This window comes from Stenella coeruleoalba, assembly GCF_951394435.1.
Source record: "Stenella coeruleoalba genome assembly, chromosome: 14".
Classification (NCBI taxonomy): Eukaryota; Metazoa; Chordata; class Mammalia; order Artiodactyla; family Delphinidae; genus Stenella; species Stenella coeruleoalba.
Genome location: NC_137160.1, coordinates 84020793 through 84046539, shown reverse-complemented (window position 1 = coordinate 84046539; position 25747 = coordinate 84020793). Strand labels below are relative to the sequence as shown.

Here is a 25747-nt window from a genome sequence, read left to right as displayed (position 1 = left end):
GGCCGCTCCCGCTTCACTTCTCTAAGGTTGACCCCCACTCACCTCCACAGAGGCGTCGGATGCACGATGTTGTGTCGTCATCCAGTGGGCAATTATTGAGTGCCTACTGCATGCCAGGGCTGTAAAGCTTCTCCTTCAGAGCCGCACGAGGCCACGATCCTGCAGGAAGCTAGAGAGAGGGTGTCAGCCGAGCCCAGCTGTCTCGGCGTCTCACGGCCCGTCCCGATTAAGAGCCTCTGAGGTAGACGTGAGGTGGGACTTCCGAGGTGTCAGCGAGCGGGGCCCTTCTCCAGGCTACCGCCTTGTAGAAGGTGCATTTCCTGAGTTGGCTGGACACGGCCCAGGGCCAGAGACAGAGGGGTACCCACCTGCCACCAGCACCCCTCCCCTGGTCATTCCTGCCACGGTGATGAGGGGAGGCTGTCTCGGGCTCCAGGCTCAAACCCCCACGTCTGGGGAGGAGGGGAACCCACAGTGGGAAGTTTCTCTCCCCAGACCGTAGGCCCTTCTACCTTCTCCCGATACCACCATCCACTCCAGATTGGCCGTGGCCAGTGTCCTTGGGCTGTGCCCTCCTGGGGTCCAGGGAGGGACGTGTCTCGGGCTGAGATGGAGCTGGCGTCCAGCTGAAGTTCTTGAACTTTCACCACGAGGATTTGTGGAAACACAGACTGCTGGGTGGCGCCCCTCAGGGGGCTTGAGAATCTGCATTTCTAACAAGTGCCCTGGCAGCATTGCTGCTGGACCTCGGCCTTCGGGGCGTTTACTGGGGAGTCCCCACTGCCAGGGAAGGGGAGGGAAGGGAGCAGAGCGGCAGAAGGGGCAGTCGAGGCAGGGCACAGGCTCAGCGGCAGCCTGGACCAGCCCTGGGGGCGGTGCTCTGGCGCTGGAATGGCCCTTCGCAGGTGGGCAGAGGGGGCCATAGAGGCTGAGGGCGTTCGTAGCGGCTGAGGCCCCTTCTAGAAAGGGACCTGGCCAGTCCATCCTGGGGACCAATCCTGCATGTTTGCATATTTGCAAACTACACTCTACGGTGGTCCTGACCCGCCCCAGTGCTTAAGCAGAGAGTGGGCCGCAAGATGTCACCTCGTGTGTTCAGGTGCCACACGCCCCGTCGCGGCCTCACCACACCCTGTGCTGAGCCCCTTGTTCGTCATTGCTGTGGTTGCGTTTCGAAAGCGTGGATGGTTAGGAAAGGGGATATAAAATTCCTGCATGAAAAGCATCGGCCGTCTGATGTGTCTGGTCTCAGACCCTCGATGACCCGAGAGGGCAAGGCCACCCTGGCGTCCTCTGCGCTGCTGCCTGGCCCTGCCGTGGCTGGGACACGTGTTGGCCATTTGGAGTGTCAGGATGCCCTTCTTGTTTAAGAGAGGATGCCACCCACTTTCCAGAAGCTTCCCCGTATTCTGACAGAGGGAGTCGCAGGAATTCTAGCCCCCTCATGCCCACCCCCTGCCAGCCGTGCACACCTGGGCTTCGGCAGGAGGGCGCCGAGCCCTCACCTCCTGGACCCCAGCCCCCGAGATCCAGCTGTGAGTGAGTGGCTGGTGAGCGTGTGGGTGGTGCCCCAGCGTCCTCTCCTCGAGGTGAATCACCGGCCGAGCCGGGGGCCAGCTTGGAGCACCGGTGACGGCACAGCAGTTTATAGTTCATGATTCATGGATGCAGGGGCCACATTATCCCAGCTAATTGCAGCACTGGAACCCAGGAATGCTGCGGTCAGAAGTCGGCTTAACTATGCAAACTGTCGGGGAACCGAGGCTGTGAGGCCAGCGCGGCCCAGGCAGCACGGCCCAGCTCCGCAGCAGTGACCGGGGGTGGCCACGTGGCCCTCCTGGCGATGGGGGGGCCATGCTGCGGAGGGGGCTGTCCCCGAGGGTGAGTGCCCCTGCTTCCATCCCCCAGGGTGATGCGGCCGCAGAGGGGAGGGGGCCCAGCTGGGAGCTGCGCTGGTTGGGGTCTCCTCCTCGAGGCCACATGGGCTGTCTTCTCTTCCCACGGAGGTGGGCACGGGGACAGGGCGCCCAGCCTCCCACTCCTGGGGGGTCATGGGGGAAGTCCAGGGAGGTGGGGCCTGCTCCTCCCCCACCTCTGGCCTGCAGGCCCCCTTCCCCCCATCTCTCCTGCAGGCTCCCTTCCCCCATCTCTCCTGCAGGCCCCCTTCCCCCCATCCCTCCTGTCTCTGTCTGTGTCCCCCGCACCCACCCTCCTTCATCTTCCCTCCCCTCCCCCGCCCCCCCCCCCAGCTCCCTGCCGAGGGACAGGTGACCTTGTTCCCAGTTGCTCTGTACTCCAGAGACTCCCGCGCCTCAGGCAGCTTGCACAGGGGACAGCGTGACCGGAAGGCATTCCAGGCCAGGGCTGGCCAAGCACAGCCCCCGGGGGGAGGGGCAGCCACCGTGCAGTCAGTGCCGGTTCCCAGACCCTGGCCGCCCCCCTGGGCCGGTGAGATCTACGGAGGGAGCGCGTAGCAGGCCCCAGACTGGGCTGAGCTTGTCCCTGCCTGCTGTGTGAGCGCGCGCGTGCTTGCCCCAAGCCGCCACCCCGGCCGGGTGGGCCTCCAGCTTGGGGGTCAGTTGGACTTTCCCGGGCCGCCCAGGCCTGAGGGAGGCAGCCACTTCCGCTCTGCTGGGGACGGGATTGTGTCCAGATTTAGGGCTCCAGCAAGCAGATGTCCCTGATTCCCTGCCCAACTTTGTGCTAAGTGGGCAGGGACCTATGGGAGGCTCGTCTAGGCCCACAGTCGCCCAGACACATCCCGGGGGACGCAGTTCTCAGGAAGGCCAGGCCCCAGGGACCCAGCAAGCTGGGCTGCCGTTTTGGGAGACGAGAGACACGACCTTCTCATGGGCTGTGAGGCAGTGGCAGGGGAGACCCAGCTCCCCGTCGGCACCGTCTGAGGCGGACCACACCAAAGGGACAGGAGGACGTGGAAAATGTGAGTGTGAATCAGTCAGACCCCAGGAGGTGAGAGGCTGTGTGGGGCTGACAGACCTCCCATCCAAGCGTTTCAAGCTCGGCTAACAAGAATCAGGAAATAGTTACCAGAAGAGCAGCATTCGTGTGCCTGGGCCAGCTCCAGCCACAACAGGAGGGGGCCCCGGGGGAGGGCAGGCGGCGACCAAGTTCCGGTCTGTTTTGTCCTTCCATCACAACGTCACCATTCTAGGTGATGCCCCAGTGAACAGGACAGACGAGGTCCCCAGAGCTGTCACGTCCACGTGGGAGAGGGACAGTGCACAAGTAAATTAGCATGGTTCTTTCAGGTGGTAGCAACGGTTACAGACGGTAAGCTGGGGTCAGGAGGCGGTTGACAGGAGAGAGGGCAGCTTTTAGGGAGCAGACTCTGAAGGCTTCTCAGAGGAGGGATCCTTTGGGCTCCGACCTCAGCGATAAGAAGGAACTGGTCAGTCAGAGCTGGAGGGAGAGTCTCTCAGGCAGAGGACACAGTGAGTGCAAAGGCCCTGAGGCAGGAACAAGTGTGGCATCTTGCAGGAGGAGAAGGTGGGGATTAGGGAGGTGAGGTGGGCAGGGGGTAGATCGCCCAGCCTTGTGCCGTGGACCACTGATTTTATTCCAAGGAGCGGGACAGGATCGACTGACAGTAAAACAGAGCCTTAGCTGCCTCATGCAGCCAGCTCCTTGCAGGCAGAACAGACGTCACGGGCGAGGGTGCTGAACGTTGCTCAGGTTCTGGGGACACGCCTGTGTGCGGTGGAGTGCTGGTGAGTGTCTAACAGCCAGCTTTCGGGGGGGGGGGGGCGAAGCCCCGACTGTAGCGCATGCCGATCACCATGGTGTAAATGCTCCCATCATGCTGATTCGCTGAACGTGGAATTGGGAAGGGGCCGTGCATAGCGCCTCGGGGGACGGGACCATATCCTCCTTCTGCCGTGTGGATGCAGTGGCATACGAGAGCACAGATAACAGCCAAATGGAGTCAAGTAATTGGGAAGGGATGCATTTTGAGTACTTAACTACCATCGTTTTTATGATAATTTCTTTAATTGTAAGGTTGTGCATTTCCATTTTGAATAATGGCTGTTTTTAACAACTAACCTGCAAAATTCATGGAAACTGAAGTCTGCACTTGTGAGCTGGTATGCGCTGGCCCAACACACCTATATCTGTGTGTCTTATAAAGGCCGCCCTTCACGGGCCAAGGCGGCATCCCCTGCCTGCCTTTTCCTTCCAGGAAGACACGTGAACTGGATCAGAATGGTGGGGGCCGAATGTCAGGAAGGGGCTGCCAGCAACAGAAAACTCTTGTGTCTTGGTCCTGACCCCTGACCCCACTCCTCCCACCAACCTTGGGCTCCTGCGATCTCCCTTCCCCCACTGCCAAGAGATAGGGTGTCTCGAGGGCAGCCCCCTCCTGGATTTGCTCACTAGAGGCACTTGGCACGTAGTACCTGCTCAGCAGAGTGTTTGTTGAATGAATGAGTGAGATTGTGCCGCAGTCGGTGTTGCTGGGTGTCGGGAAGGTCTCACCAGGCATTTAGAGGACCCGTCCTCTGAGCACTAAACCTCACCGGCTCCTCCCTGGATGGTTGGTACCACCTTTTCACTGGACTCTCTCCTCTCATTCTTGGAACCAATGGCCACCCCTTGACCCACTGCCGCATCGCCCTAAAACACGGCATGGAACACATCAATCCTGCCCACCCTCCACCTTCTGAAAAAAGCCCTCAGTGGCTGTCCACAGCTGTCAGGGCACCTCCCGTATTTCCGAGCACGGGCGTTAAAGCCAGTCCGGCTCTGTAGCCAAGTCCGGTATGTCATTCTGTAAGGACCGTGGGCGATTTCATGTCGGCATGCTTTTGCCTGAAGAAGTCCCCTCCCTGAAACATCCCCTCTCACCCTTCTCCGCCAAAAGCCTCTGGAGATTCAGCTCGGAGGCCTCCTACCTCGTCCCCGCTGGTCAGGACGAGTCACTGTCACACCTGCCATGTGCTGGGCCTTTTTAAAGCTTTCTCGTCCCTGCAGCCTCCATCGGTCCTGTCCTAGCTCCGAAAGGTTGGGGACTGTATTTTCTGTGAGCGTGCTTGTGGAGGGAATGAACAGTTTGGCTTAAACGGGGGTGAAGAGGGGCCTGGGATTCCCCAGGGTGAGAGGCAGAGCACCTGCCTGTAGGATCTTGCTAGGAAATGCTGTGTGACCTTCGGCGGGTTAAGGTCTCTGTGTCTTTGTACGCTCTTCTATAAAACAGAGACAGTGCCAGCGTTGTTGGGAGGATTTTATTAACTGCAGGTATCACATGAGGAGGAGAAAGCCTCGTCACATGTTCGTGTGCTTCATCAGCATTTGTTGTTTGTATTCATATCATTTTCTGCACAGCTCCCAGCCAGTCTGGGGCTGCAGCACAGAGCACGCTCAGTCTGTCCAGCACTCAGCGCTCCGGAAGTAGGGGTCCCTCGGGGATTTGAACTGATGGCTCTGGCTAACCATAGATCCGGGCAGGTTTTCCTCAGAGCTGTGCTGTGGTTTGGGAGGGACGTTCACGACCAAGCACTGGGCACGGAGCCCATTGTCGGCGTGACCGATGGCATGTCTGGAAAGCAAAGGTGAACCTCATCCTGCGCTCCGGAATCATTTGAGACGGTGGAGTCTGGCTTCTGGTTCTTCTCCCGTGTCCACAGGCATCCGCTGCTGCCCGTGGCAAGGGTCCTGGACGTGTTTTGTGAAACAGGGACCCCCGGAAGCCTTGCTCCTCACGCTGTCGTCCGGCAACCAACAGTATCTGGCGTCCCTGGGAACTACCTAGAAATAGAGGGTCTCGGGCCTGCCTCAGGCCCACGGAGTGGGAACCTGCATTTTCCCAGTATCCCCAGCTGGTTCGTGTGTGCATTTCAGTTTGGACAGTGCTAGCCGGTAGCAGAGGTGGGCACACTATGGCCTGCAGGCCGAATCCGGCCCTCCACCTGTGTTTGTAAATGGCTTTGTTGGCATGTAGCCATGCTCACTTGTTTACACTTTGGCTGTTTTCAAGCTACAAACGGCAGAGTCAGTTGTTGCAAAAGAGACCGATGGACCGATGGCCCTGAAGGGTCTACCATCTGGCTCTTACAGAAAGTTCTCTGGCTCCTTGTCTTATGCTCTGGTCGTCAAACCTGGCTGCCCATGGCAACAACCTGGGAACTAAACACGCTGATGCCGGCCTCTCACCCTGAGATTCTGATGCGACTGGTGTGGGTGGGTCCTGGGCGTCGGGACTTCCCAGAGCTCCTCAGGTGATCTGTGTGTGCAGTTGTGAGAACAGTGGCTTTAAATTGCCCATGAAACCCGGCAAGCGCCGTCCTGCAGTCCGCGATGGGCCTGAGATCAGCTGCGGAGACCTAGCGCGTGTGAATCGGCCCTGAGTTAGCCGTCGCTGTATCTGCTGTCCTCTGATGTTGAAGGCTTTCGGGGACAGAGGCGACTGACTGGGGCCTGGCAGTTGGACCTCCCTCTCACGCCGTCAATCTCCCAGAGTGAGAGGAGCATCCCCACGACAGCCGCTCACCTCCTGTGCCCACCAGGAGGCCAGGCAGGTGGTCACCATTATGCCTGACGGTCCCTCCCAGTGGAAACCACGTTTAAGACCAGGACTGCCCTGGGGTTTCTCCCTTTCATCCTTTTCCACTCGCATCACTCAGCTCGGGGCACACGGACACCTCTCCAGAGGGAGGTGGAGTTCAGGCCCCAGGAAACCGGGAGCCCGTCCATGGGGTTCTGCGCCACGGCTCCAGGGTGGCTCTGAAGTCGCCGCACCCACTTCTCCCAGAGGGTGAGGTGTGGGAGTCGCCTGCCCCTGCCCTGGAGTGTCAGGGAGAAGAAGGTCACGGGGTCTGACACTGGGATCGCGCATCTGGGTGGGACGCAACCGACGGGAATAATGACCGGGTTCTAGAGCTGACTAGGTCTTTGGACCCTCCTCACGAGACTGGGTGGGGGCAGGTGGGGGGGTGGAGATGGCAGGAGGGAGAGAGGCCTGGGTGTAACCAGGGTCAACTCAGGCTCTGGGTTTGAATCCTGGCGTTGCCGTTTCCCAGCTTTGGCAGTGCCTCAGTTTCCTCTTCTGTAAAATGGGAGCAAGATGGGGGTTGGTGAAGGAGATGAGGGAGTACATAAAACACGTGCCTGGCACGTGGCGCTTGGAGCTCTTTTTGTTACTAATGCTGTGAAGAGGATGATTATTCAGGGGAGGGGGTCGTTATGGGCTGGCCCAGGCCCAGATCGGGACTCGAGGAATCTTGCAAGGGGGCCAGGGTAGGCTAGGCAGAAAGGGGCAGGGATCCCCGTAGCACCCCCATCTGAGGCCCAAGATGCTGATCAGGGTGTGGAGTTGGGTGAGACTCTCAGCAGGGCTTTGGGGACGACAGGATCACGCCCGCTCCCCACTCTGGGACCCCCTTTTCCCTCGCTCTGAGGTGGGGCAGCTTTGCCAGTCTGAACCTCAGTTTCTTCCTCTGCAGAATGGGAGCAGTGATCACTGCCCTTTTCCTCCTGAGGCAGGCTGAGGGCAGTAAGTGGAATAGTATTGATATTTGCAAGGTGCTCGGCGTGCTGTGGGGGCGGAGCAGCCCCCCTGGACGACCCCCAGGTCACTGTTACTGCTGGTTTTTTCATCTTTGCCTTTATCCTCAGGACTGCAGAGGGGCTGGGAGCAGCTGGTCAATAGACTGTGCACAGCGCAGTGTCGGGCGTGTAGGAAGCTCTTGGGAAATGCTGGCATCTTCCGCAGTGGGGCTTCTTGAGGATTTGGAGGGGGGACGGCGGCAGGAAGGCCCTGGGCAGGAGGGCGCAGGTGCAGACTTGCTGGGCGGCGACGTGCTGGCCGTGCCGGGGGCAGACGGTGGCCTGCTTGGCGGCCCAAGGATGAGATTCCAGGGGGCCTGGAGACCCCACCAGCCTGGACCCAGGGGACAATAACAGCTGCTCCAGGAGGGAAGCCTGGAGTCGGCTGCTGGGAGGGACGGCAGGTAAAGCTTTGGAGTGAGGCTGCAGCCCAGCCGGGCGTTCTTGGCACCAACGGTGGTCTTAGGAGACGTCACGCTCCCTGCCGTTGGAAAGCCCCGGCCCTGCCCTTTCTGGCCCTGGGCGTCAGGTTCCTGGGTGTGCAGAAGCCGGGCATGTCTCGCTGGTGGCCACAGCAGCCATGCCGAGCGGCCCCCTAGGAGGGGGAGTCCTCCTCAGTCGGCCGTGCCACCTCCCCCGGCTCTGGGTCCTGGTCCCTGGTCCCCCTCGTCTGCTCCGCCCCAGCTGCCATCTGCGGGGCCAGCTCCAGCCGAGGCTCCACGTGTCAGGGGTAAGAGGCGGCCACAGCTCCCCGGCTGTTGGAAGTTTAGTGTTTCAGGGTTTGGGGCGGTGGTGAGGGACAGGCTAGTTCAAGGACACTGGGCCACGCGTCGGGAATTGACAGCAACATAGCAGGGGGTAGAGGGAGGCTGTTCCCCCCCTCCAGCCCCTCCTCTTACAGAATAGAGAGAAGGGGGCAGACCTGAGCCAGGAGGTTCCGGGGTGGACACTGCTGCAGCCTCGGGAAGCCCACGGCTCCCCGTGAACGTGCGGGCCCCCGCTGTGTGCCCCGGCGTCCACAGGATACCTGTAGCTGGCCCCAGTGTTCAGCCGCATCGTAGGCCATAAATTAAAGCTACAGAGAGGGGCGGGGGGGATTGGCGGTGGTGAGGTCACAGGCCAGGGCAGCCTGTGCCAGGGACTGGCTTGCGTTCCTGGTGTGGAGGAGAGATGGGGAGAAAGGGAACCGGGAACCCTCGAGCCCCACCCTTACTTTCCCCGCGGGCTTTGGCTTCTTTCTCCCTGGTTGGAGAGTTGGTGTGACCACGCCCCTCAGGACACACTGAGAGGCTTTGCGGCGTGTTTGTTTTCGTTTCACTTGGCTCATCTTTTCCAAGGGCTGGAAAGATGGTCTGGTCTGGCCGCTGCCCGCAAGGAGGACTTCGGGGTGGCCGAGAGAATCAGTGTGTGCCTTAGGAGAAATCAGGCTGGACAGAAAGGGTGACGGTGTGGGGAGGAGCTCCCACTCCCCCCCCCCCCCACCCCCACCCCCTCGGTGAGGGCAGTGTCAGCAGCCTGGTGCCAGCACCTGTCCCGCCCACTTGGGAAGGAGATGAAAGGAACAGGCCTGCAGGGTGGGGGGAGGGTGGCTGGTTTTGCTGTGAGCCCCTTTGATCTCTCCTGTCCAGTGGGGCCTGCTCTTTTCCCCTCTGAGGGCTGACTGATGTGAGAGGAAGAACAGGCCCACGGCAGCAAAAGTGGACCCTCCTTATAGCAGCAGCCATCCTCACACGGGCCCCCGGGGACCTGGGAACAACACTTCCATCTGCCCATTTTACAGACGTGGAGACTGAGGCTTAGAGAGATGGCCTGAGCTTTGTCAGAGGCAGGCAGGCTGGGGCGTCAGGGTGTGACCCAGGTTCCCCCATGTTCACCATGCTCTTGCCTGAAGCTGACCAGGGCCCCCTCCCTCCTGCCTTGGGGGCTTCCGCCCCACGTAAATACTGGTGCCAGATGCCGGCTCTGTAAGGGGCCTCTCATTTCAGCTTCCCCGCCCCTGGCTAAGGGGTCGGCACGATTTCAGGGGGAAGAATCAGAGCACAGAGAGGTCAAGACCCTCATCCAAGGTCACACAGTCACCAAGTGAAAGAGGCCAGGCGTCTGACACTAGCACTTTCTATACCTCACCCCGTGACTCCTGCCTCCCCCCAGTGCCCGGGGGTTTCTGCCCAGCTCACACCACGGAGGGTGCTGGGTTCTCAGCCCAGCTCAGCCCAGGTGCAGAGGCTCACCTGTCTCACTGTTTTCCTCTCCCCCACCCCCACCCCTGCCCTCCCCTGGGGCCCGGCAGCAGCAGCAGCAGCAGCAGCAGCAGATGCCCCGCAGCGGCCAGGAGGAGAAGGAGGACAAGGAGAAGGAGAAGGAGGCCGAGAAGGAGGACGAGAAGCCAGACGTGGAGGATGGCAAGGAGGAGCTGATCAAGTAAGGCCGGCGGCCGCGCAGCAGGAGCCCGGCCGCGACCCCCGGGTGGGGGGCACGAACGGGGCCGTGGACGGCCCCCTGGAAGGGTGTGCGCGGAGGTGGCGTCTACAAATCGCCTGCCTCGAAGGGAGGCACTTTCTGCTCCGCCTGTGCCCGACAGCCCCCCTTCCGGAAGCCCGCTCTTCTCCCCGCCCGCCCGCCCGCCCTTTCTTTCTCGAAGCCTCTGGAGACCTCAGAGACTGAGAGCTCATTTGAGCTCCACTCCTGAGCGAATAAATCCAGGCAGTGACTCTGGAACTCTTTGCCTCCTCCCTCCTCGGCCGAGTCTCCTGAGATGCTGGGGGCGGGAGGGGGGGTCAGAGGCGCTCGCTGCTCACGAAGGAAGGACTAGGTATGCAGGCAGGCGGCGGCCCTCACCTTTAGAATGATCCGCTGTCGGTGTGAGTTCTTGCAGATCAAGGCACAGCCTCGCCTCGGGGTGGGGGGGGCCCCCACCGGCAGCCTCCCGTGCCTGCCAGGGGCGGGAGCACAGCCAGCTGGAGATTCACTCCGAGGAAGGGGGGGCAGTGGGCACGGGCTTAGCGCCAGGTACCTGGAGTGGGCTCAGGAATGTGGCTTCTGAGAGCATCTGGCCTGTTACCCCTTGTCTCCCAGACGCTCCTGCGAGGCCCTTCAGGAAGATGAATGGAAGGCGGAGGTGATAAATCTGAGAACCCCGCAGTAAAGTCTCCCGAGTCGGCTTCTGAGAAAGTCCCCGCCCCAGTTATTGAGGTCACATGCTCCCCACACGCCGGGCTCGGCCTGCATAAGACCGGCAGGAAACTTTCCTCTTGCGTTTTCTGCAGGACACAGTGGTCCATGATAATACGGAAGGCAAAGTCAGTGTCGTTTACAGGACCCCTTGGGGGACGTCTCCTCTTTGGGGAGTTAAAGTGGCCTGAAGATTGTGCCAGCCTGCACCCCCCATGCCGTTAACCCAGTCATCTTGCAGACAGAGAGCAGAGAGCATCTCTGTTTGGTGAATAAAATGGTCTTGCAGATAGCCACCAGCCCACACCCCTACTTGGTGAATAAAATAGCCAGTCGGTTAACTCCCAGCCCACATCCCTGTTAGGAGAGCAAAGCAGACAACAGCTACCAGTTCACACCTCCCTTTTCATAACTAAGATGGCATCGCAGACGGCTACCAGGCATACTCCCTCGTCTGGTGAATAAAGGAGCCTCGCAGACTGCTACCAGCCAGCCCTCGCCCCAAGCTTTTTCCCTCTTTCCTACCCTCTGATTAGTAGAAAACCGCTGGCAGCCAGCACTCATCTTGCTAAGGAAAAGCAGGTCTCTTGAAACCGCCACCTAGGTTCCCGGCTCCGGTGAAACCATCCCTGTCTCCCCTCCCTGGCCTTTAGGGAGAAAACGGATGACACCTCTGGGGAAGACAACGATGAGAAGGAGGCAGTGGCCTCCAAAGGCCGCAAAACCGCCAACAGCCAGGGCAGACGCAAAGGCCGCATCACCCGCTCAATGGCCAATGAGGCCAACAGCGAGGAGGCCATCACCCCGCAGCAGAGCGCCGAGCTGGGTGAGTCTCGGGCTGGAGAGGGGCGCCGCAAGCACAGCAGGCTCAGGATCCCAGCATGAGCTGCACGCTCGCTGTGTGACCTGGGGCGAGTTCCTTAACCTCTCTGTGCCTCAGTAATGCCTGTAACCGTGGGGGGAGCGTTTTGGTGACTTCGTGTGTAGGAAGGGCCTAGAACAGTGCCTGGAGCGTGGGAAAGTCTCACTGGCTGTCAGCCGGGATTATTCCAGAGCTGGAGAGGTCACATAAACTTCCAGATCACCAATTTGGTTTTGTTTTTCACTCAGAAAATCTGGCCTTGGGACTTCCCTGGTGGTCCAGTGGTTAGGCCTCTGCTCTTTCAGTGCCAAGGGCCTGGGTTCAATCCCTGGTCGGGGAGCTAAGATCCCACAAGCCACCGAAAAACCACCCCTTCTTGCGGGATCTTAGTTCCCTGACCAGGGATTGAACCCGTGCCCCCTGCAGTGGAAGTGTGGAGTCTTACCCACTGGACCACCAGGGAATTCCCTGTACCTTCATTTCTGTGGGCCTCAGTTTCTCCTTCTGCTCAGTGGGTGCCCACCCCCAGGTGCTCTGAGCCTCACGCCCTACCCCAAGGGGGAAAACAAGAGAGAAGAATTGAGTAGCAGTTCCCAAGTTCGGCCACAGGGGGGCAGCCGGTGTGTGCTTGCTGTCTGTAGCGTTTTGGCCGTTTGGGGCCTGCCCTCCGGCGTGTGCGGGAACCCGGACCCATGGCCTGAGTGTTCAGGCTGAGGCCCCAGCCACCTGGATGTCTTCCCGGGGTGGGAGTTGATGGCGGTGATGTTCCCTGTCTCACAGACGCCCGCCTCGTCCACACCCAGGGTTTGTGCCAGTCACCTCTTCCTTCTCCGCGTCGGAGGTCATCGGTACCCGTTTCATACATGGGCTGTTTGAACCTTAGAGAAGGGATGTTGCCTCTGTAAAGTCCCAGTCAGTCGGGGTTCAAAGCCAGCCCACTGGCCACAAACCCCGTGCAGCTCCTGTGGGCTGGTGCTGGAGTGCCTGGAGACCCAGGGCAGGAGGGTTCCCTTCAGGAGTGCACTGGCGCACCTGACTTCCGGGGAAGCTCTCCTGGACCCCAGGCTGACGCTGGGGCCGGACAGCGGAGTGGAAAACACAACCCCAGGCCCTCTGATGGCCACCTCCCACCCCAGGCTCCACTTCCACAGCCTGCCTCCGGGGGTGCCGTGGGAGGGAAGGGGAAAGCTGGCCACGGTAGCAGGGAGCGGGGAAGCTGCCCGAACTTCCCTCTGATGGTCAGCGGCCTCTACCAAGTGCATACTCTGTGCCTAGCGCGGTTCCAGGCACTGAGTCCGTGACGCTGACGTCCCTCACGCTCGCCGCCCTCGCGACATCTTAAGCGACTTTCAGGGAAGAACGAGGGCTCACGTGTAGGGGAACTTGGAGGAGAGGCTCAGAAACAGCCTTAGCAGACACTCGGCTAACTCCCCCGACTCCAAGGCAGCTGCGTTCCTTCTCAGTAACACGAGCAGCCCCATCCTCGTGCCGCATGAGTCAGGGGAGAATATAGTGATCACCCTGTAGAGCAGGGCCCTCCCGCAGGGGACAGGTGGCCATGTCTGGAACCGTTTCTGATTGTCCCAGTTGGAGTGGGGGATCCTGGCACCTAGTGGGTAGAGGCCAGGGCTGCTGTTCCACACCCGCAATGCCCAGGGCAGCCCTCACGGCAGAGGGTCACCCGGCCCCAGTGGGTCCACGCGCAGGTGAGGTCCCTGCCCATCACGTCCCTCCTCCTCTCCCGCCTCCTCCTTCACGTGGTCACCAGGCTCCCAGCCGAGTGCATACAGAGGCAGCTCAGGGTCCAGGCCCTGGATCGCCTCGGCGTTCCCCTCTGCAAAACGGGTGCCTGCACACCCTCCACCCAGCGGGCGCCCCGAGTAGCCAGAGGCAGAGAAAGCGCCCCGCTCCAGGCTGCTGCCAACACGCTGTGTCTTCCTTTCCAGCTTCCATGGAGATGAACGAGAGTTCTCGCTGGACCGAAGAAGAGATGGAAACAGCCAAGAAAGGTGAGGGGTTTCTGGCTGCTCTGATCGCCCTCGATGGGCATCCGGGTCCTGCAGCTCGTGTGGTGGGGAGGAGGTTGACCTGTGCCCTTAAACGGGGCTGTGGTGTGGTCTGCGGTGGGTGTTCTCAGATTGGCCGCGTCTCCTCGGAGCCTCAGTTTTGTCCTCCAGAAAATGGGTCTGTGTGGCCATGTTGTTGGTGTACGGCTTCCGTGGCCACTGGGACCAGCACGTCGTGGCCTTGCAGACTGAGTGGCGGCAGAGCACCCAGGTGCCTTGGGAGGTGCAGAGCCTGCTGGTGGCCACCGTGGCGGGGTCACGGGGTCAAGCTGTTCCCCTTCGCTGCGCCGTCTCCCTGCGCTGTGGTGCTGACCCCGCGTTCTCTGTAGAAGCCACCAGCACATTCATTGTTCATTGGAGCCAGAATGGCTGGACCCTTGACTTCCTGGCTCAGTGACCAGTCTCTGGGTCTCAGTTTCCCCATCTGTGAAAAGAGAGGGGCATCCGGGTTGGCCAAGAGAAGCCGGAGGTAACAGGCACTAAGCGTCCCAAGGATGGCCCGGCACTGTCGGGACTACGTCGGTGTCGATCCCCCGGCCCCCATCTCTGGGAGATGCTCTAGCTGCCCCTCCCTCCCCTGTGCCCAGGGCAGGGGCCGTCAGACCAGCTCAGCGCCAGCAGGAAGGCCAAGGCTGAGCTGGCATCTGAGCCCCATTTTGCCTGCTTGCTCCCGTTCATCTTGACCCCAGCCCCGAGAGGTAAGTCTTGTTTCCAGCCGTTTTGTGGACGAGGGAGTGAGGGACAGAGGCCCAGGATGGCCCGGTCCTGGAGCTGGTGACCTGGGCCTCCCAGCTCTTGTCCCCAAGGTCCTGCTGAGGCCCCACTGCTGAGGTGCAGCTCCTTTGTGCCCAGAGCTCCAGGTCATGACTCAGGGACGGAGCAAATGGCCTTTCTAATGAAGGACCCAGGTGCACAGGGACAGTTGTGTGCGAGGACAGCTGGGCCCGGAGGCTGAGACCTTGGACCATGGGCTGCCTGCCCTGCCCACCCCCTCCCCTCCCTCTGCCCCGGGAGAGGGTGCCTGGGGGCCTGAGCGTCTGGTCCTGGTGTTTCAGAAACTGACCAGGAGCAGCTCCAGACCTGATCAGGCCCCTACCGGGGGCCGAGCCCCTCGCCTCAGGGCTCCTGTCCGGGCACGCTGTCCCTTGGAGGCTCCAGACCTCCTTCCTCCAAGCTCCCAGGCCTCTGGTGAGGCCGGCCTGGAGGAAGGGCCAGGCTGGACCCTCAGCCTCATTCAGAAGAGGGGGAGCTGCCTCGGTTCCTCTCGCAGGTGAGGCCCTATTTTCAGCGTCTCGGGAGCACTAACGGGGGCCTGTGCGCATGGTCTCTGGCTGCCGGGGGTCAGTGGGTGCTGTCAGCCCCCCAAGGGGGCCACGCCGTCCTTTTCTCCTGTCTTCTGTGTCTACTTTGTGGCTTTTGGTGTGGATTCACCATGGGGTGCAAAAGAGGCTTTATTTGAAAATGTGTGATGTTTTCCCCCCTTTAAGTTTGGTGAGATACATATAATGTAAAAATCTACCATTTTAATTATTTTAAACTGTACAATTCAGTGGCATTAAGCACCTTCACAGCGTCGTGCAGCGATCACCACTCTCTAGCCCCAGAACTTTCTGCCACCCCGAGCGGCGACCTCGTACCCATTAGCAGTCATTCCCCATTCTCCCCAAGCCCTGCCAACCTCTGGTGCCCACTAGTCCGCTTTCTGTCTCTATGGCTTTGCCTGTTCGGGACTTCGGCGTGAATTGAATCACGTAACATATGCCCCTTTGCGTCTGGCCTCTCAGCATCGTGCTGTTGAGGTCCATCCACGTCGTAGCCTGTGTCAGCACCTCATTCCTTTCTATGGCTGAGTTGTGTTCCTCCGTGTGGACAGAGGAGTTCTATTTATCCATTCATCCATTGCTTGATGGACACTTGGGTTGTTTCCACCTCTTGGCTATTGTGAATAATGCTGTTGAGAACATTTGTGTAGAATTGCATGGTTTTTTTAACCACACGTGAGACCCTGGGATCTCAGCCACCGGCAGCGATATTGCCTGGGGACCCACCCACCAGGGCCGTGAGGGGTGCATGTCCCAGGGCTACCAGCCTGTGCTGTGTCTTCTGTCGTCATGGCAGCCCCATCCCCAGCTCCTTCCCAGTTGCCCGGGAACCGGGAGTCGGCTGAGTCAGAGGCTGCCCTCTCTCTTCCTTTGGGAGACGGCTGGGGATGACTCACCGGCTGGGACGGGAGTGCGCCCCACTGTCTCAAGGTTGAATCCTCAGTGGCGGCAGCGAGCTCATCCTGGGTCCTGCCCGCGGAGACGGCAGCGTGCGAGCCCCCCCGGGGACTGTGCACGCCGAGGCCCTGCTCAGTGACATTTGTGATAATGTGATGAGTGCCAGCGTGCTTGTCCGCCGTGAATTATAGCAATCTGGACGATTACCGCTCGGGGTGGCTGCTAATGGCTGCCTGTTCCAGGCGGCGGGAGGGGATCGGGGCCAGGCGGCAGGTGCTGGCAGCCCCCAGGACTCCTTCTCCACAGTGGGCGGGGGTGGAGAGGCTAGGAATGTTCCAGTGCCCCCGGCCCTCAGAAACCCAGGAAGGTACCCAAAACCCAGCTGTGCCCGAGACAGATGGTACCCACCCATCCTCCTACCCATTTACATCGACCCAGTGCCTCACCCTGTGCAGGGCAGGGGTACCCAGAGATGAGCCAGCCCCGGTCCCTCCCTCAGGGAGCCCAGGAAGTGAGCAGCCAGGTGTCCCCAGGGCCTTGGGACCACTGAGCCTGCCCCAGGCATCCCAGGAGACTTCCAGGAGCCAGGCCTAGAAGGATGAGCTGCAGAGGGTCCCCCGTCCCCAGAGAGAAACTGGACCTCAGCCTCTGGACCTTTTAGCTCTGTGACCTCAGGCAAGCTAGTCAACCTCTCTGTGCCTCAGTTTCCTCATCTGTACAATGGGAATTAGAGCATCACCCACTGTATGAGTTTCCTGGGGCTGCCGTAACAAGGTACAAACTTAGTGGCTTAAAAACAACAGAAATGTATTCTCTCCCAGTTCTGGAGACTGTGAGTCCGAAATCAAGGTGTGGGCAGGGCTGGGTTCCCTCTGAGGGCTCCAGGGGAGGGTCCTGCCTCTCCTCCTCCAGCCTCTGCTGTTGCTGGCAATCTCGGCGCTCCTTGGCTTCTAGACATTCCAATCCCTGCCTGCATCGTACATGGCTGTCTTCCCTCTGTGTGTCTCTGTCCAAATTTTCCTCTTCTTATAAGGACCCACCCTAATCTAGCATGACCTCATCTTAACTCGATCACATCTATCAAGACTTTTTTTCCAAATAAGGTCACATTCACAGGTTACAGGTGGGTGGACATGAAATTTGGTGGCGGGTGGGGAACACCGTTTAATCCAGGACAACCACCTGTGTGGGGTTTTGGTGAAAGAAAACAGAAGCGCTTACAGGGGTGGTGACTTAGACACACTGAGTTCCCTGTCACTGTTTGTAATGATAACCACCTCCTCAGCCTTGTGACCCTGGCCCATCCCTGTCTTGGCCTCATGTTCCCTCGTCCTCCAAAAGGAGGCTGGGATGCCATCACCGAGGGGCATCCTAAGAGTGGCATGAGCCGTATTCGTGCAGCCCTTGGCACACAGTACGTGCTCAGAAGGGGCAGGCCTGCAGTTCAGCACAGACTCTGGAGCCTTTCTTCCTGGGTTTGAGTCCCAGCTCTGTCCCTTGTGGGTGTGTGACGCTGACCAGTGCCTGCGCTTCCCGGGGCCGCAGGGAAGGGGCTGGAGGTGAGCGGCCTGCTGAGCAAGCGTAGAGTGACATTTGGAGGTGGTTTCACGGCGCTGGGGAAGGGCCCTTGGGCTGACACCCAAAGCACGGAATAACATGAAGTAACACTGTCAAGTACTTGTCGGGACGCCTGGGTACCAGGTACAGCTAGAGGCGTCATGTATGTCAGGTCACTTCATCCCCACGAACCTTATGAGGCAGATGCTATTACTAGTGTCTTTATCCAGATGATGAAATTGAGACCGAGAGAGGTTAAGTGAGCTGCCCAAGGTCACACAGCTGTCAATTGGTGGAGCTGGGATTTGAACTCACGCACTCTAGTTACAGAATGGGAATGGGGCTGGTGTGAGGTTTGGATGAGTGAGTCCATGGGCCTGGCTACTATTAATCAGATAACGAGAGAGGGAAGGGCCTCCCAGCCAAGGAGTAGCATGTGCAAAGGCCCTGTGGCAAGGGCAGCGTGGTCAAGTGAGAAGCTATCAAAACCCAGAGAACGAGAGGAAGAGAGGCAAGGAATGGAGAGGCCGTCGGGAGGGCCACCCCGCACCCCCCGGCCTTACCAGCTGTGGGACAGAGTTTGGCTGTTACTCTGAGAGCATGGGGAAGACCATGGCATGGGGAGGAGTGGGACAGGGGACAGGATGGCTGCAGGGTTCCAGGTTGGCAGGTGGGCACCTGCTCCTTCCTTTGTGCTTGGAGTCAGGGCTGCCTGTCCTGGGGCTCCTACCAAGTGAGGACTGAGCATGTGCAGGGCAGCCTCAGGGAGCTGGCTGCCTGCCCTCGGGCCCAGCGCCATGCTGGGCAGGCACTAGGCTGGGATGTGAGGCTCTAGTTCCCCTGGGAAAGGTCAGCCTGGCCTGGCTTGCAGTCTCGACCCAGCTGTGTGGGAGGCCCAGGGCTCTGCTGGCAGCTCCTACTGGTCTCCAGCCCCCTTCTCTGGTGGACAGGGAACCAGCTGTGGAGGGGGCAGGGAAGCCCCCAGGCACACCATTCCAGACCAGAAATAGGCACTGGCCCAGCTCCTGGCCACCGGCCCCTCCCTGGCCTCGAGTGGCCTGCCTGGTGAGGAGGGAGAAGGCGAGGTGTGCGGCCCCAGAGTAGGGTGCTGCAGGGACCAGGATCTGGTGGCCCCACGCAAGGCCTGTCGGGCCGGATGGAGCCCAGGTGGACCCCGAACTCTCCCCCAGTAACTTCAGGCTGTCTCTGCCTGCAGGACTCGCCCCCTTTCATGGGGACCGAGGGAGAAACCACTAATTGCTTTGCACCTCCACAACGCTTGTTGTGCGCACTGGCTGGTTTAATTAGTTTTTACGGATGAAGAGTCAGGCTTGGGGAGGGGAGGTGTGAGTCCCCAGCCTTGGAACTTGGAAATGTGGGGCCTGCCATCCACGTGTCCATCATCAAAGCCTCATGCTGTCCTCACTGCAGGGACCAAGGGAGAGCGATGGCCTCTGTGCTTGGACAGCCGTGCACCTGCCCACCGGCGCTCACGACGGGCAGCGTGGCGCTGTGGTTAGCGCACAGGTCTGGCGGCTGATGCAGCAGGGGTGCTGGGTCACTTCTGAGTACGGGAACCAGGGAGGGCCCAGCAGGAGACGGGGCCAGCGCCTGGAGCGGGGACTGAGGACAGTTGATGTACAGGAGTGGGGCGGCCGTAAAGGTTGTCAGAAGGGAGCCTGCAGCATCCCGGGGCTGGCATCGGCGGGGAGCTGTCGCCACCTCCGGCTGGAGAGAGAATGCTGAGCTTTGTCTTGGGTGCGCGCTCCCCCGACCTGGATGCTTCTGACGTGTGGGAAACTGGCCACTGTGATGGCTCAGAAGGAGGAGAGAGTCGGGGTTTCTGCATGAGCGCGGGGGACAGCCAGACACCAGGGCAAGCTCCAGGCCACTCTCTTGTTCCTTGTCAGCACCCTGGAAAGTAAAGTCAAGCATCTCCCAGCCCACCTGCACTCCCAGGGGCAAAATCCACACGTGGGCGTTCCAGTTGGTGCTTCCTCAGGGAAAGAGCCCCCTGGTAGGTTACACAGCAGTGATGATGTCTGTTACCACGTGGTGGCTGCTGGCTGGTTCCAGCATTTTGCACGAATGATATTACTTAATCCTCCCAAGGGACCCTCAAGGCGCGTTCTCCATATTTGCGAACGCACATGTGCGTGCACACACACACATGCACACACACGCGCACACATGCACACGCACACGTGCACACGCACACGTGCACATGCACACACGCCTTCTGCTTCACAGATGGGAAGACTGAGGCCCAAGGGGGCAGTGAGCTGGGACTTGCCCAGCAAATAACATAGTTTGGTCCTGGGAGCAAACCACTTGGCTGTGCTCTATGGGAAGACTTGACATTGAACACATAACATGGCATTTTTCCCAAAGTGCTAGGGTGTCGGGTCGCACACAGGTGATTTTTTTTTCATCTTAATAGGTGATCATGTATTGGGAGATCACTGGCTTTGATCGTGTATTGGGAGATCACTGGCTTTGATCGTGTATTGGGAGATCACTGGCTTTGATCGTGTATTGGGAGATCACTGGCTTTGATCGTGTATTGGGAGATCGCTGGCTTTGATCGTGTATTGGGAGATCGCTGGCTTTGATCGTGTATTGGGAGATCGCTGGCTTTGATCGTGTATTGGGAGATCGCTGGCTTTGATCGTGTATTGGGAGATCGCTGGCTTTGATCGTGTATTGGGAGATCGCTGGCTTTGATCGTGTATTGGGAGATCGCTGGCTTTGATCGTGTATTGGGAGATCACTGGCTTTGATCGTGTATTGGGAGATCACATCGTCACTGCGATTTGCAGGTGTGATAGCTGAAGCCGAGGCTTAGTTTGGAAAGGGTAGACGGAAAGAAAAGTTAACTTACCTGGAAGGTAAGTCCAAGTTCAGGTGTGAAGTTGTCTGGCCGAATCCCCCCGGGGACTGGCGGGACTGTCAGAGGTTCAGATACACAGTAGGCTCCTGGCAAGGTCGCCAACCAAGGGCTGGGTCCAAGTCAAACCCACCCAGGGCTTGGAGTTTCCAAAATAAGGAAGTGGCATGACTCAGAACTAAGTCTGCTGGATTTTTCCCCCCTCCTTTGACAGTGTTTCAGGCAGAAAATCTTGTTTTGCAAACTGGAGTTTCTCTTGGAAAGTGGCATTTGGCGGGAGGGGTGTGGATATGTCCCTCTTGTAGGCGGCCTGTGCTTCTTCATGAAGGGAACAGAAAACTTCAGGGCTGGCTGGGGTAATGGGGAGCGAGTGTTTCGGGGCGGGGGCGAGGAGGGGGTGGCGGACGCTGGTTTCCCGAGGGAGCAGCTGTGACATTCCCAGGATGCAGATGGATGACAGTGTGGTGACTGCAGGTGCTAGAAAGGCTCCTCCTGCCCCCAGGTTATCAGAACTCGCCCGTGGCAGGGGCGGGGGGAGGTTGGCTGCTGGTACAGGTTCGAAGACCCCAGAGGTGAGAGCTGCCTACAGCAGGGACCCTGAGCGGGTGGCAGCGTGCGGAGGGACAGAACAGGGACGAGGCCTTTCTGGGGGCCAGTGTACGTGAGCTGAGGAGGGTGAGTCACTGCTCCCGTGAGAACAGTTCGTCCCAGGCCCCCAGACAGTGTATGGGAAGCTCCCCACCGAGCGTAGCCAGGACGGCCAGAGTGGGCTGGCCAAGCCTCCACACGCCACCACGCAGAGAAGCCCCTCTCACTGGCACCTCTGCGGCCACCCCCTGCTCCTTCACCTCATTCTGCGCTCCACGTCTGTGACTCAGACCTCCTGGCTTGACTTCCTGTCTTGGTCAATTTCACTTCCTAGTTCCCGCCTCTTGACACTTCAGAACGAAACTCCTTCCTTAGGAATTAGAAGTGAGGTCAGGGAATCCAGACCACAGGGGATGTTGGCAGAATCTGCCGTCTGGGGCACCGGCAGAGTGTGTGTGGACGTGCCCCTCGTGTGAGAGGTGGGCACTCCCTGACGTCTCTTCTGGGGAGGGGAGGGTCCAGGACCCCCCCGGGGGATAAACTGCCCAGCTCCCTCCTCTCTTTGGAGCTCCTAATTGGGAGCCCCAGAGAGGCAGCAGAGATGCCTGGGGGGGATGCCCAGAGGGCTCCCAAACCCAGATACCCAGGGTGTCTGGAGTTTTGTCCATTTGCCTAATGCCTCCTGCACGCCTAGCAGTTGTGGGTGCAGAGACACGGCTGTCCACGACCAGTGGAGCCAAGGAGCTAATTTCGGGGAGTGATAAGTGCTCTGGAGATAACAAAACCCCGCGATGGCAGGGTGGCTGGGAGGGCGACTGTGGAGAGAGTGGTCAGGGAAGGCTTCTCTTGAGGAGGTATCACTTGAAGCTGAGAACTGAAGGAAGACAGAAGGAGAGCTGTGAAAAAGCCATGCAGGCAGCAGGGACAGTGAGTGCAAATGTCCTGGGGCACATCCAAGGGCTGGGCAGAAAAGGTTCCAGTGGCTGGAGCGAGGGGAGAGGTAGGAAGCAGGCTGGACAGCGGGGCAGGACGGGCTCTGCAGAGCCTCATGCCCCACGCTGAGGCCTTCGGATTTGATTCCAAGAGCTTTGGGTCATCATTGGAAGATTTGAAGCAGAGGAGTGACACGACGGGATTGGCATCCTTGAAAGCCGTCTTGGGCCTCCCTTGCAGAGAACGGATCATGGGACTCAGGCAGGACGTCCGGGGTCCCTGATGTGGTTGGGATCTGTTGCCTGCCCTGGAGGGTGTGCCCCAGGGCCCAGGGCGAGGGCTGGGGGGCGAAGCAGGGGTATCGGGATGCTTCAGAGACCTGTGGCCTGTCGTTCCTTGGGTTTCTTGGGCAGGATGGAAAGGCTGAGGGCTGAAGGGACAAGCAGGTCAGTGACCCCGGAGTTGGAGAAATTGGTCGTGACCTGGATCTCGCTCCAAAGTTCAACTCAGTTAACTTTCAACCTTCCGGGAGCTGCCTGGGTCGTCCGTAGCAGGTGTTTGTACGGGGCGCGGGCTGACCCAGTCGTCACGGGTATCTCAGAGAGGGAAGAAAGAGGCCGCCGTAGTCCCAAGACCCTCGGGGAGCAGAGAGCCCTCTGACGGGCTCCAAACCCTTCCCCCCATCCTCAGGGATTGGAGGTCTCATTTGCGCTTGGAAGAGTCCCCTCAAATTCTAAGCTTCCTCCTAGAATGGTAGGCTAGCCCTGCCCACCCACTGCCGCCTTCCAGCCCATCCAGACCTCCAGAGCCCCCCACGAAGGGCCTGGCCACCATGGCAGCATCAGGCTGGGAGGGGGGCAGACCACAGGTGGAACCAGCGCAGGGGGAATGACAGCGGAAGAAGCTGTTTGCTCCCGGCTGCCGGGGTGGAGAAGCTCTGTTTTTCTGAACCCTCATCTGTTCTTACCGCTGCTGACGCCGCCACCGCCACGGATGGGGAGAGAGGGAGGGGGAAGCCAGTGCCAAGTTGGCCCGCCCCTTCCGAACCTGGGCTTCTGCCACACTCCCCCGCCCCTCCCGCGAGCCTCCGTCTGGAGGTCACATTCAGCCCTGACGCGTCTCGCTGGGTCAGGCAGCAGGAAGATCGGACGAGCCCTGGCGCGTAGCGAGGCTGCCGGGCGCTGCTGCCCGAGAGGCTCTGGGGTCTTTGGATTCTGCCCCGCGGGGGCGTCGGGGGTCCGGGGGCTGAGCGCCCGCGCTGGGCACATTGGTGCCCAGAGGAGCCGCTGACACTGTGCTCCCTGGTGACGCCTGGCACAGCCAACACCTTCCCGCCGCCCGCCCGCATCGGCGAAGGGCACCTCGCACACCCGCAGCTGGGGCGGGGGGGACGGCTCAGGGGTGGCAGCGCCGGAGGAGCCCTGGGCCACCACGGCGCGCAGCACGGAGCCGCTTCCCCGCCCTCCTCGGAGCCAGCCTCCGCCTGCCGCCCTCCCACCGCCCGGCCCCTCCCTCCTCCCTCCCTCCCTCGCGCCGTTGGACGAGAAGGATGTGAGGCCGAGCTGAGCCGCCAGCAGACGCCAGCCAGAAGCCTTGCGGAGCCGGCACCAGGGCCGCCCAGCCTCCCGCCTCCCAGCCCGCGGCTCCCAGCTCCGAGCCCTGGAGCATCCTCCAAGCCGTATGTTTCCGGAAAACTTGGCGGAGGGGGAGACGCAGATGAGAGGATGTGAGTGAGTGGCTCCGGGGAGGGGACTGGGATGGGGGGGGACTTTGGGCCACAGTGACAGGGACCCCAGGGGAGACAGGGACCCCAGGGCGGAGGACTCGGGAGTTCTATACTCCCCCAGCCACTTTCTCCTGGTGCCCCTTCCCTTGCCTCTCAGGCTGTCGGCTGGGGCTCTCCTGGAAGGAGGTCTGTGCTTGGGGCGAATCTTGGGGGTCTTGGTTGGCGCTTGCTCAGAGGTGCTCTCTCCAGGTAGAGGGGTGTCGGCGGGGGGGTGGGAGGGGGCTTGCAGCTGGGTCTGGTCCATGTGGTCTCCGAGGCATGGAGGGGTCTAAACTGCATCTCCCTGTGCCTGGCACCCTCAGTCTGGGGTTCCCGGGACCAGAACCAGAACCGGAAGGAAGCTCGTGCCCGTCCACTCCCACCCCAGGGACCCTAGCCAGCAATGCTAGGACATTCACCCCAGCCCTTCACGCAGCAGCTGAAGAAACTGAGGCCCAGAGAGCAGAGGGGATGGCGGCGACCACACAGCACGTTCTTGGCGGGGCTCCTGGACAGCTCAGTCCAGCACTCCTTCGAGAGCAGCTTTCGGGAAGGCCCGGGTGACCCCTCCACCCCGGCTCCTGCTTCTGCCACCAGTGGAGTTAAGTAGGACCCCAACCCCCCAGCCAGCTCCAAGCGCCCTCCTTATTTATGTGTTGAGTCTGTAAATGTCAGCCTGGCTGAGGTTCATACCCCCCCACCCCGCTCCGGGCCCTCGTCGCCCCCCCCCCCGCACCCCACATACCTACCCCTCAGAAGGCCCAGATGGGAGACCCGCCCTCTCCCTCCCGGGGTTCCGGCCCAGCGTGTTTGCCTGGGCTCTCTTGGCCCCGGCTGCGGAAATATAAATAAACGCGTCCCCGTCGTCCTCCGCCAGGTCCTGTGGAAGCGGCAGCTGCTGCGGGCGCAGGCGGAGGGAAAGGTCAGGGGGCTGGGTTACACTTGATCCCACGCCCCAGCCCTCCCCTCCGTGCCTGTCCTTGAGGAACCCTGAGGAGCTGCCCTGGGGCCATGTGGCCCCGTGGCCTCCGCAGGGGAGCAGGTGGCCTGTCAGTCTAGCACCCCACCCCCCAGGGCCAGAGGCCCCAGGGCAGACAACCTGGGTCCCACGTCCCCTCGGCCCCTTGGCCCACCCCACAAGCTGTGAGCTCCTCTGATCCCTGGAGCCTCGGTTTCCCCCATCCTGCGGATGGGAAAGCAGCCGTGGCCTCAACAGCAGGGAGGAGAGGGAACCAAGTCTGCAGGGCTCCGCAGACTCCGGGTTGCTCGGCCGTGTGACCTGGCGGTTTGTTGATGCTGTTTTCGCTGCCGTTTTATTTCTGTGCGAGCCTTGTATGTAGCAAGCCGCCGGCACACGTTTGAATGAATGGATGGATGGATGGATGGATGGATGGATGGATGAATGAATGAAAGAAAATACCGCCACACAGACTGTCCGCCCCTTACGCTCCCGCGCCCCTGAGAAACACCCGTCGTGGCCCTCCCTGCTTGCAGCTTGATTTGATTCAAGGAAAACAGCCTCAAACTTCTTTATGGGAGATCTTTCGCTAGTCCTTATGAGTCTAGCTCTGGGGCTCAGAGGCTGCTGTGTTCCCAGCACCGTGACTCAGGCTTCACGCCTGCTGCCCTCTGGGGGCCCAGTCCTGCCCCGCAGTCCCCGGAGGCCGGAGCCTCCCATCTGCCCCTTCTGCAGCCGTCAGGAAGGGGGCAGGCCCTACCTGCTCGGGCTGACCTGGCCACACAAGGCGCGCTGCCTGGAGATGCAAGGCATAGAAACGCAGAGGCGCCGGCCTGTGCGAGGCGTGTGCTGGGAGCGCTGCGGGCAGACGGGCTGAGACTCGGGGCTGGCTTCCAGGGGAGCTGGGGGAATGATGTTTCTGCAGAGCCTGGTGTCCGTGGCATTGAGAACGGCAGAGGGCTTGGAGGTGCAGCTCTGGCCTGAGTTTGTGGGGATGGAGGGAACTTTCTCTGCCCTAGGTGAATTTGGGATGGGGTCTACCAATTCCTGGGCGTTTCTCCCCACATCAGGAATCTGTGAGGCTGTGTGAGAAGCTCATGGAGATGGGGGGTTGTGATTTGGGGGGGCAAGTCCACTCCCAGACCCTGAACCACGCCTGGTGGGCCCCGAGTCCAGGGTGG

The 25747-nt window shown here is 60.5% G+C and overlaps 1 protein-coding gene across 1 annotated transcript in view; it reads left to right on the top strand.

Annotated features, from left to right (window-relative positions):
* Positions 1-25747, top strand: part of NCOR2 (nuclear receptor corepressor 2) — a 221230-nt gene that overhangs the window by 139036 nt on the left and 56447 nt on the right. The window contains exons 16-18 of the mRNA XM_079943178.1: positions 9851-9981; positions 11385-11557; positions 13540-13602. Coding sequence (XP_079799304.1) covers positions 9851-9981; positions 11385-11557; positions 13540-13602 — 367 coding nt within the window. The remainder of the gene's footprint in view (positions 1-9850; positions 9982-11384; positions 11558-13539; positions 13603-25747) is intronic.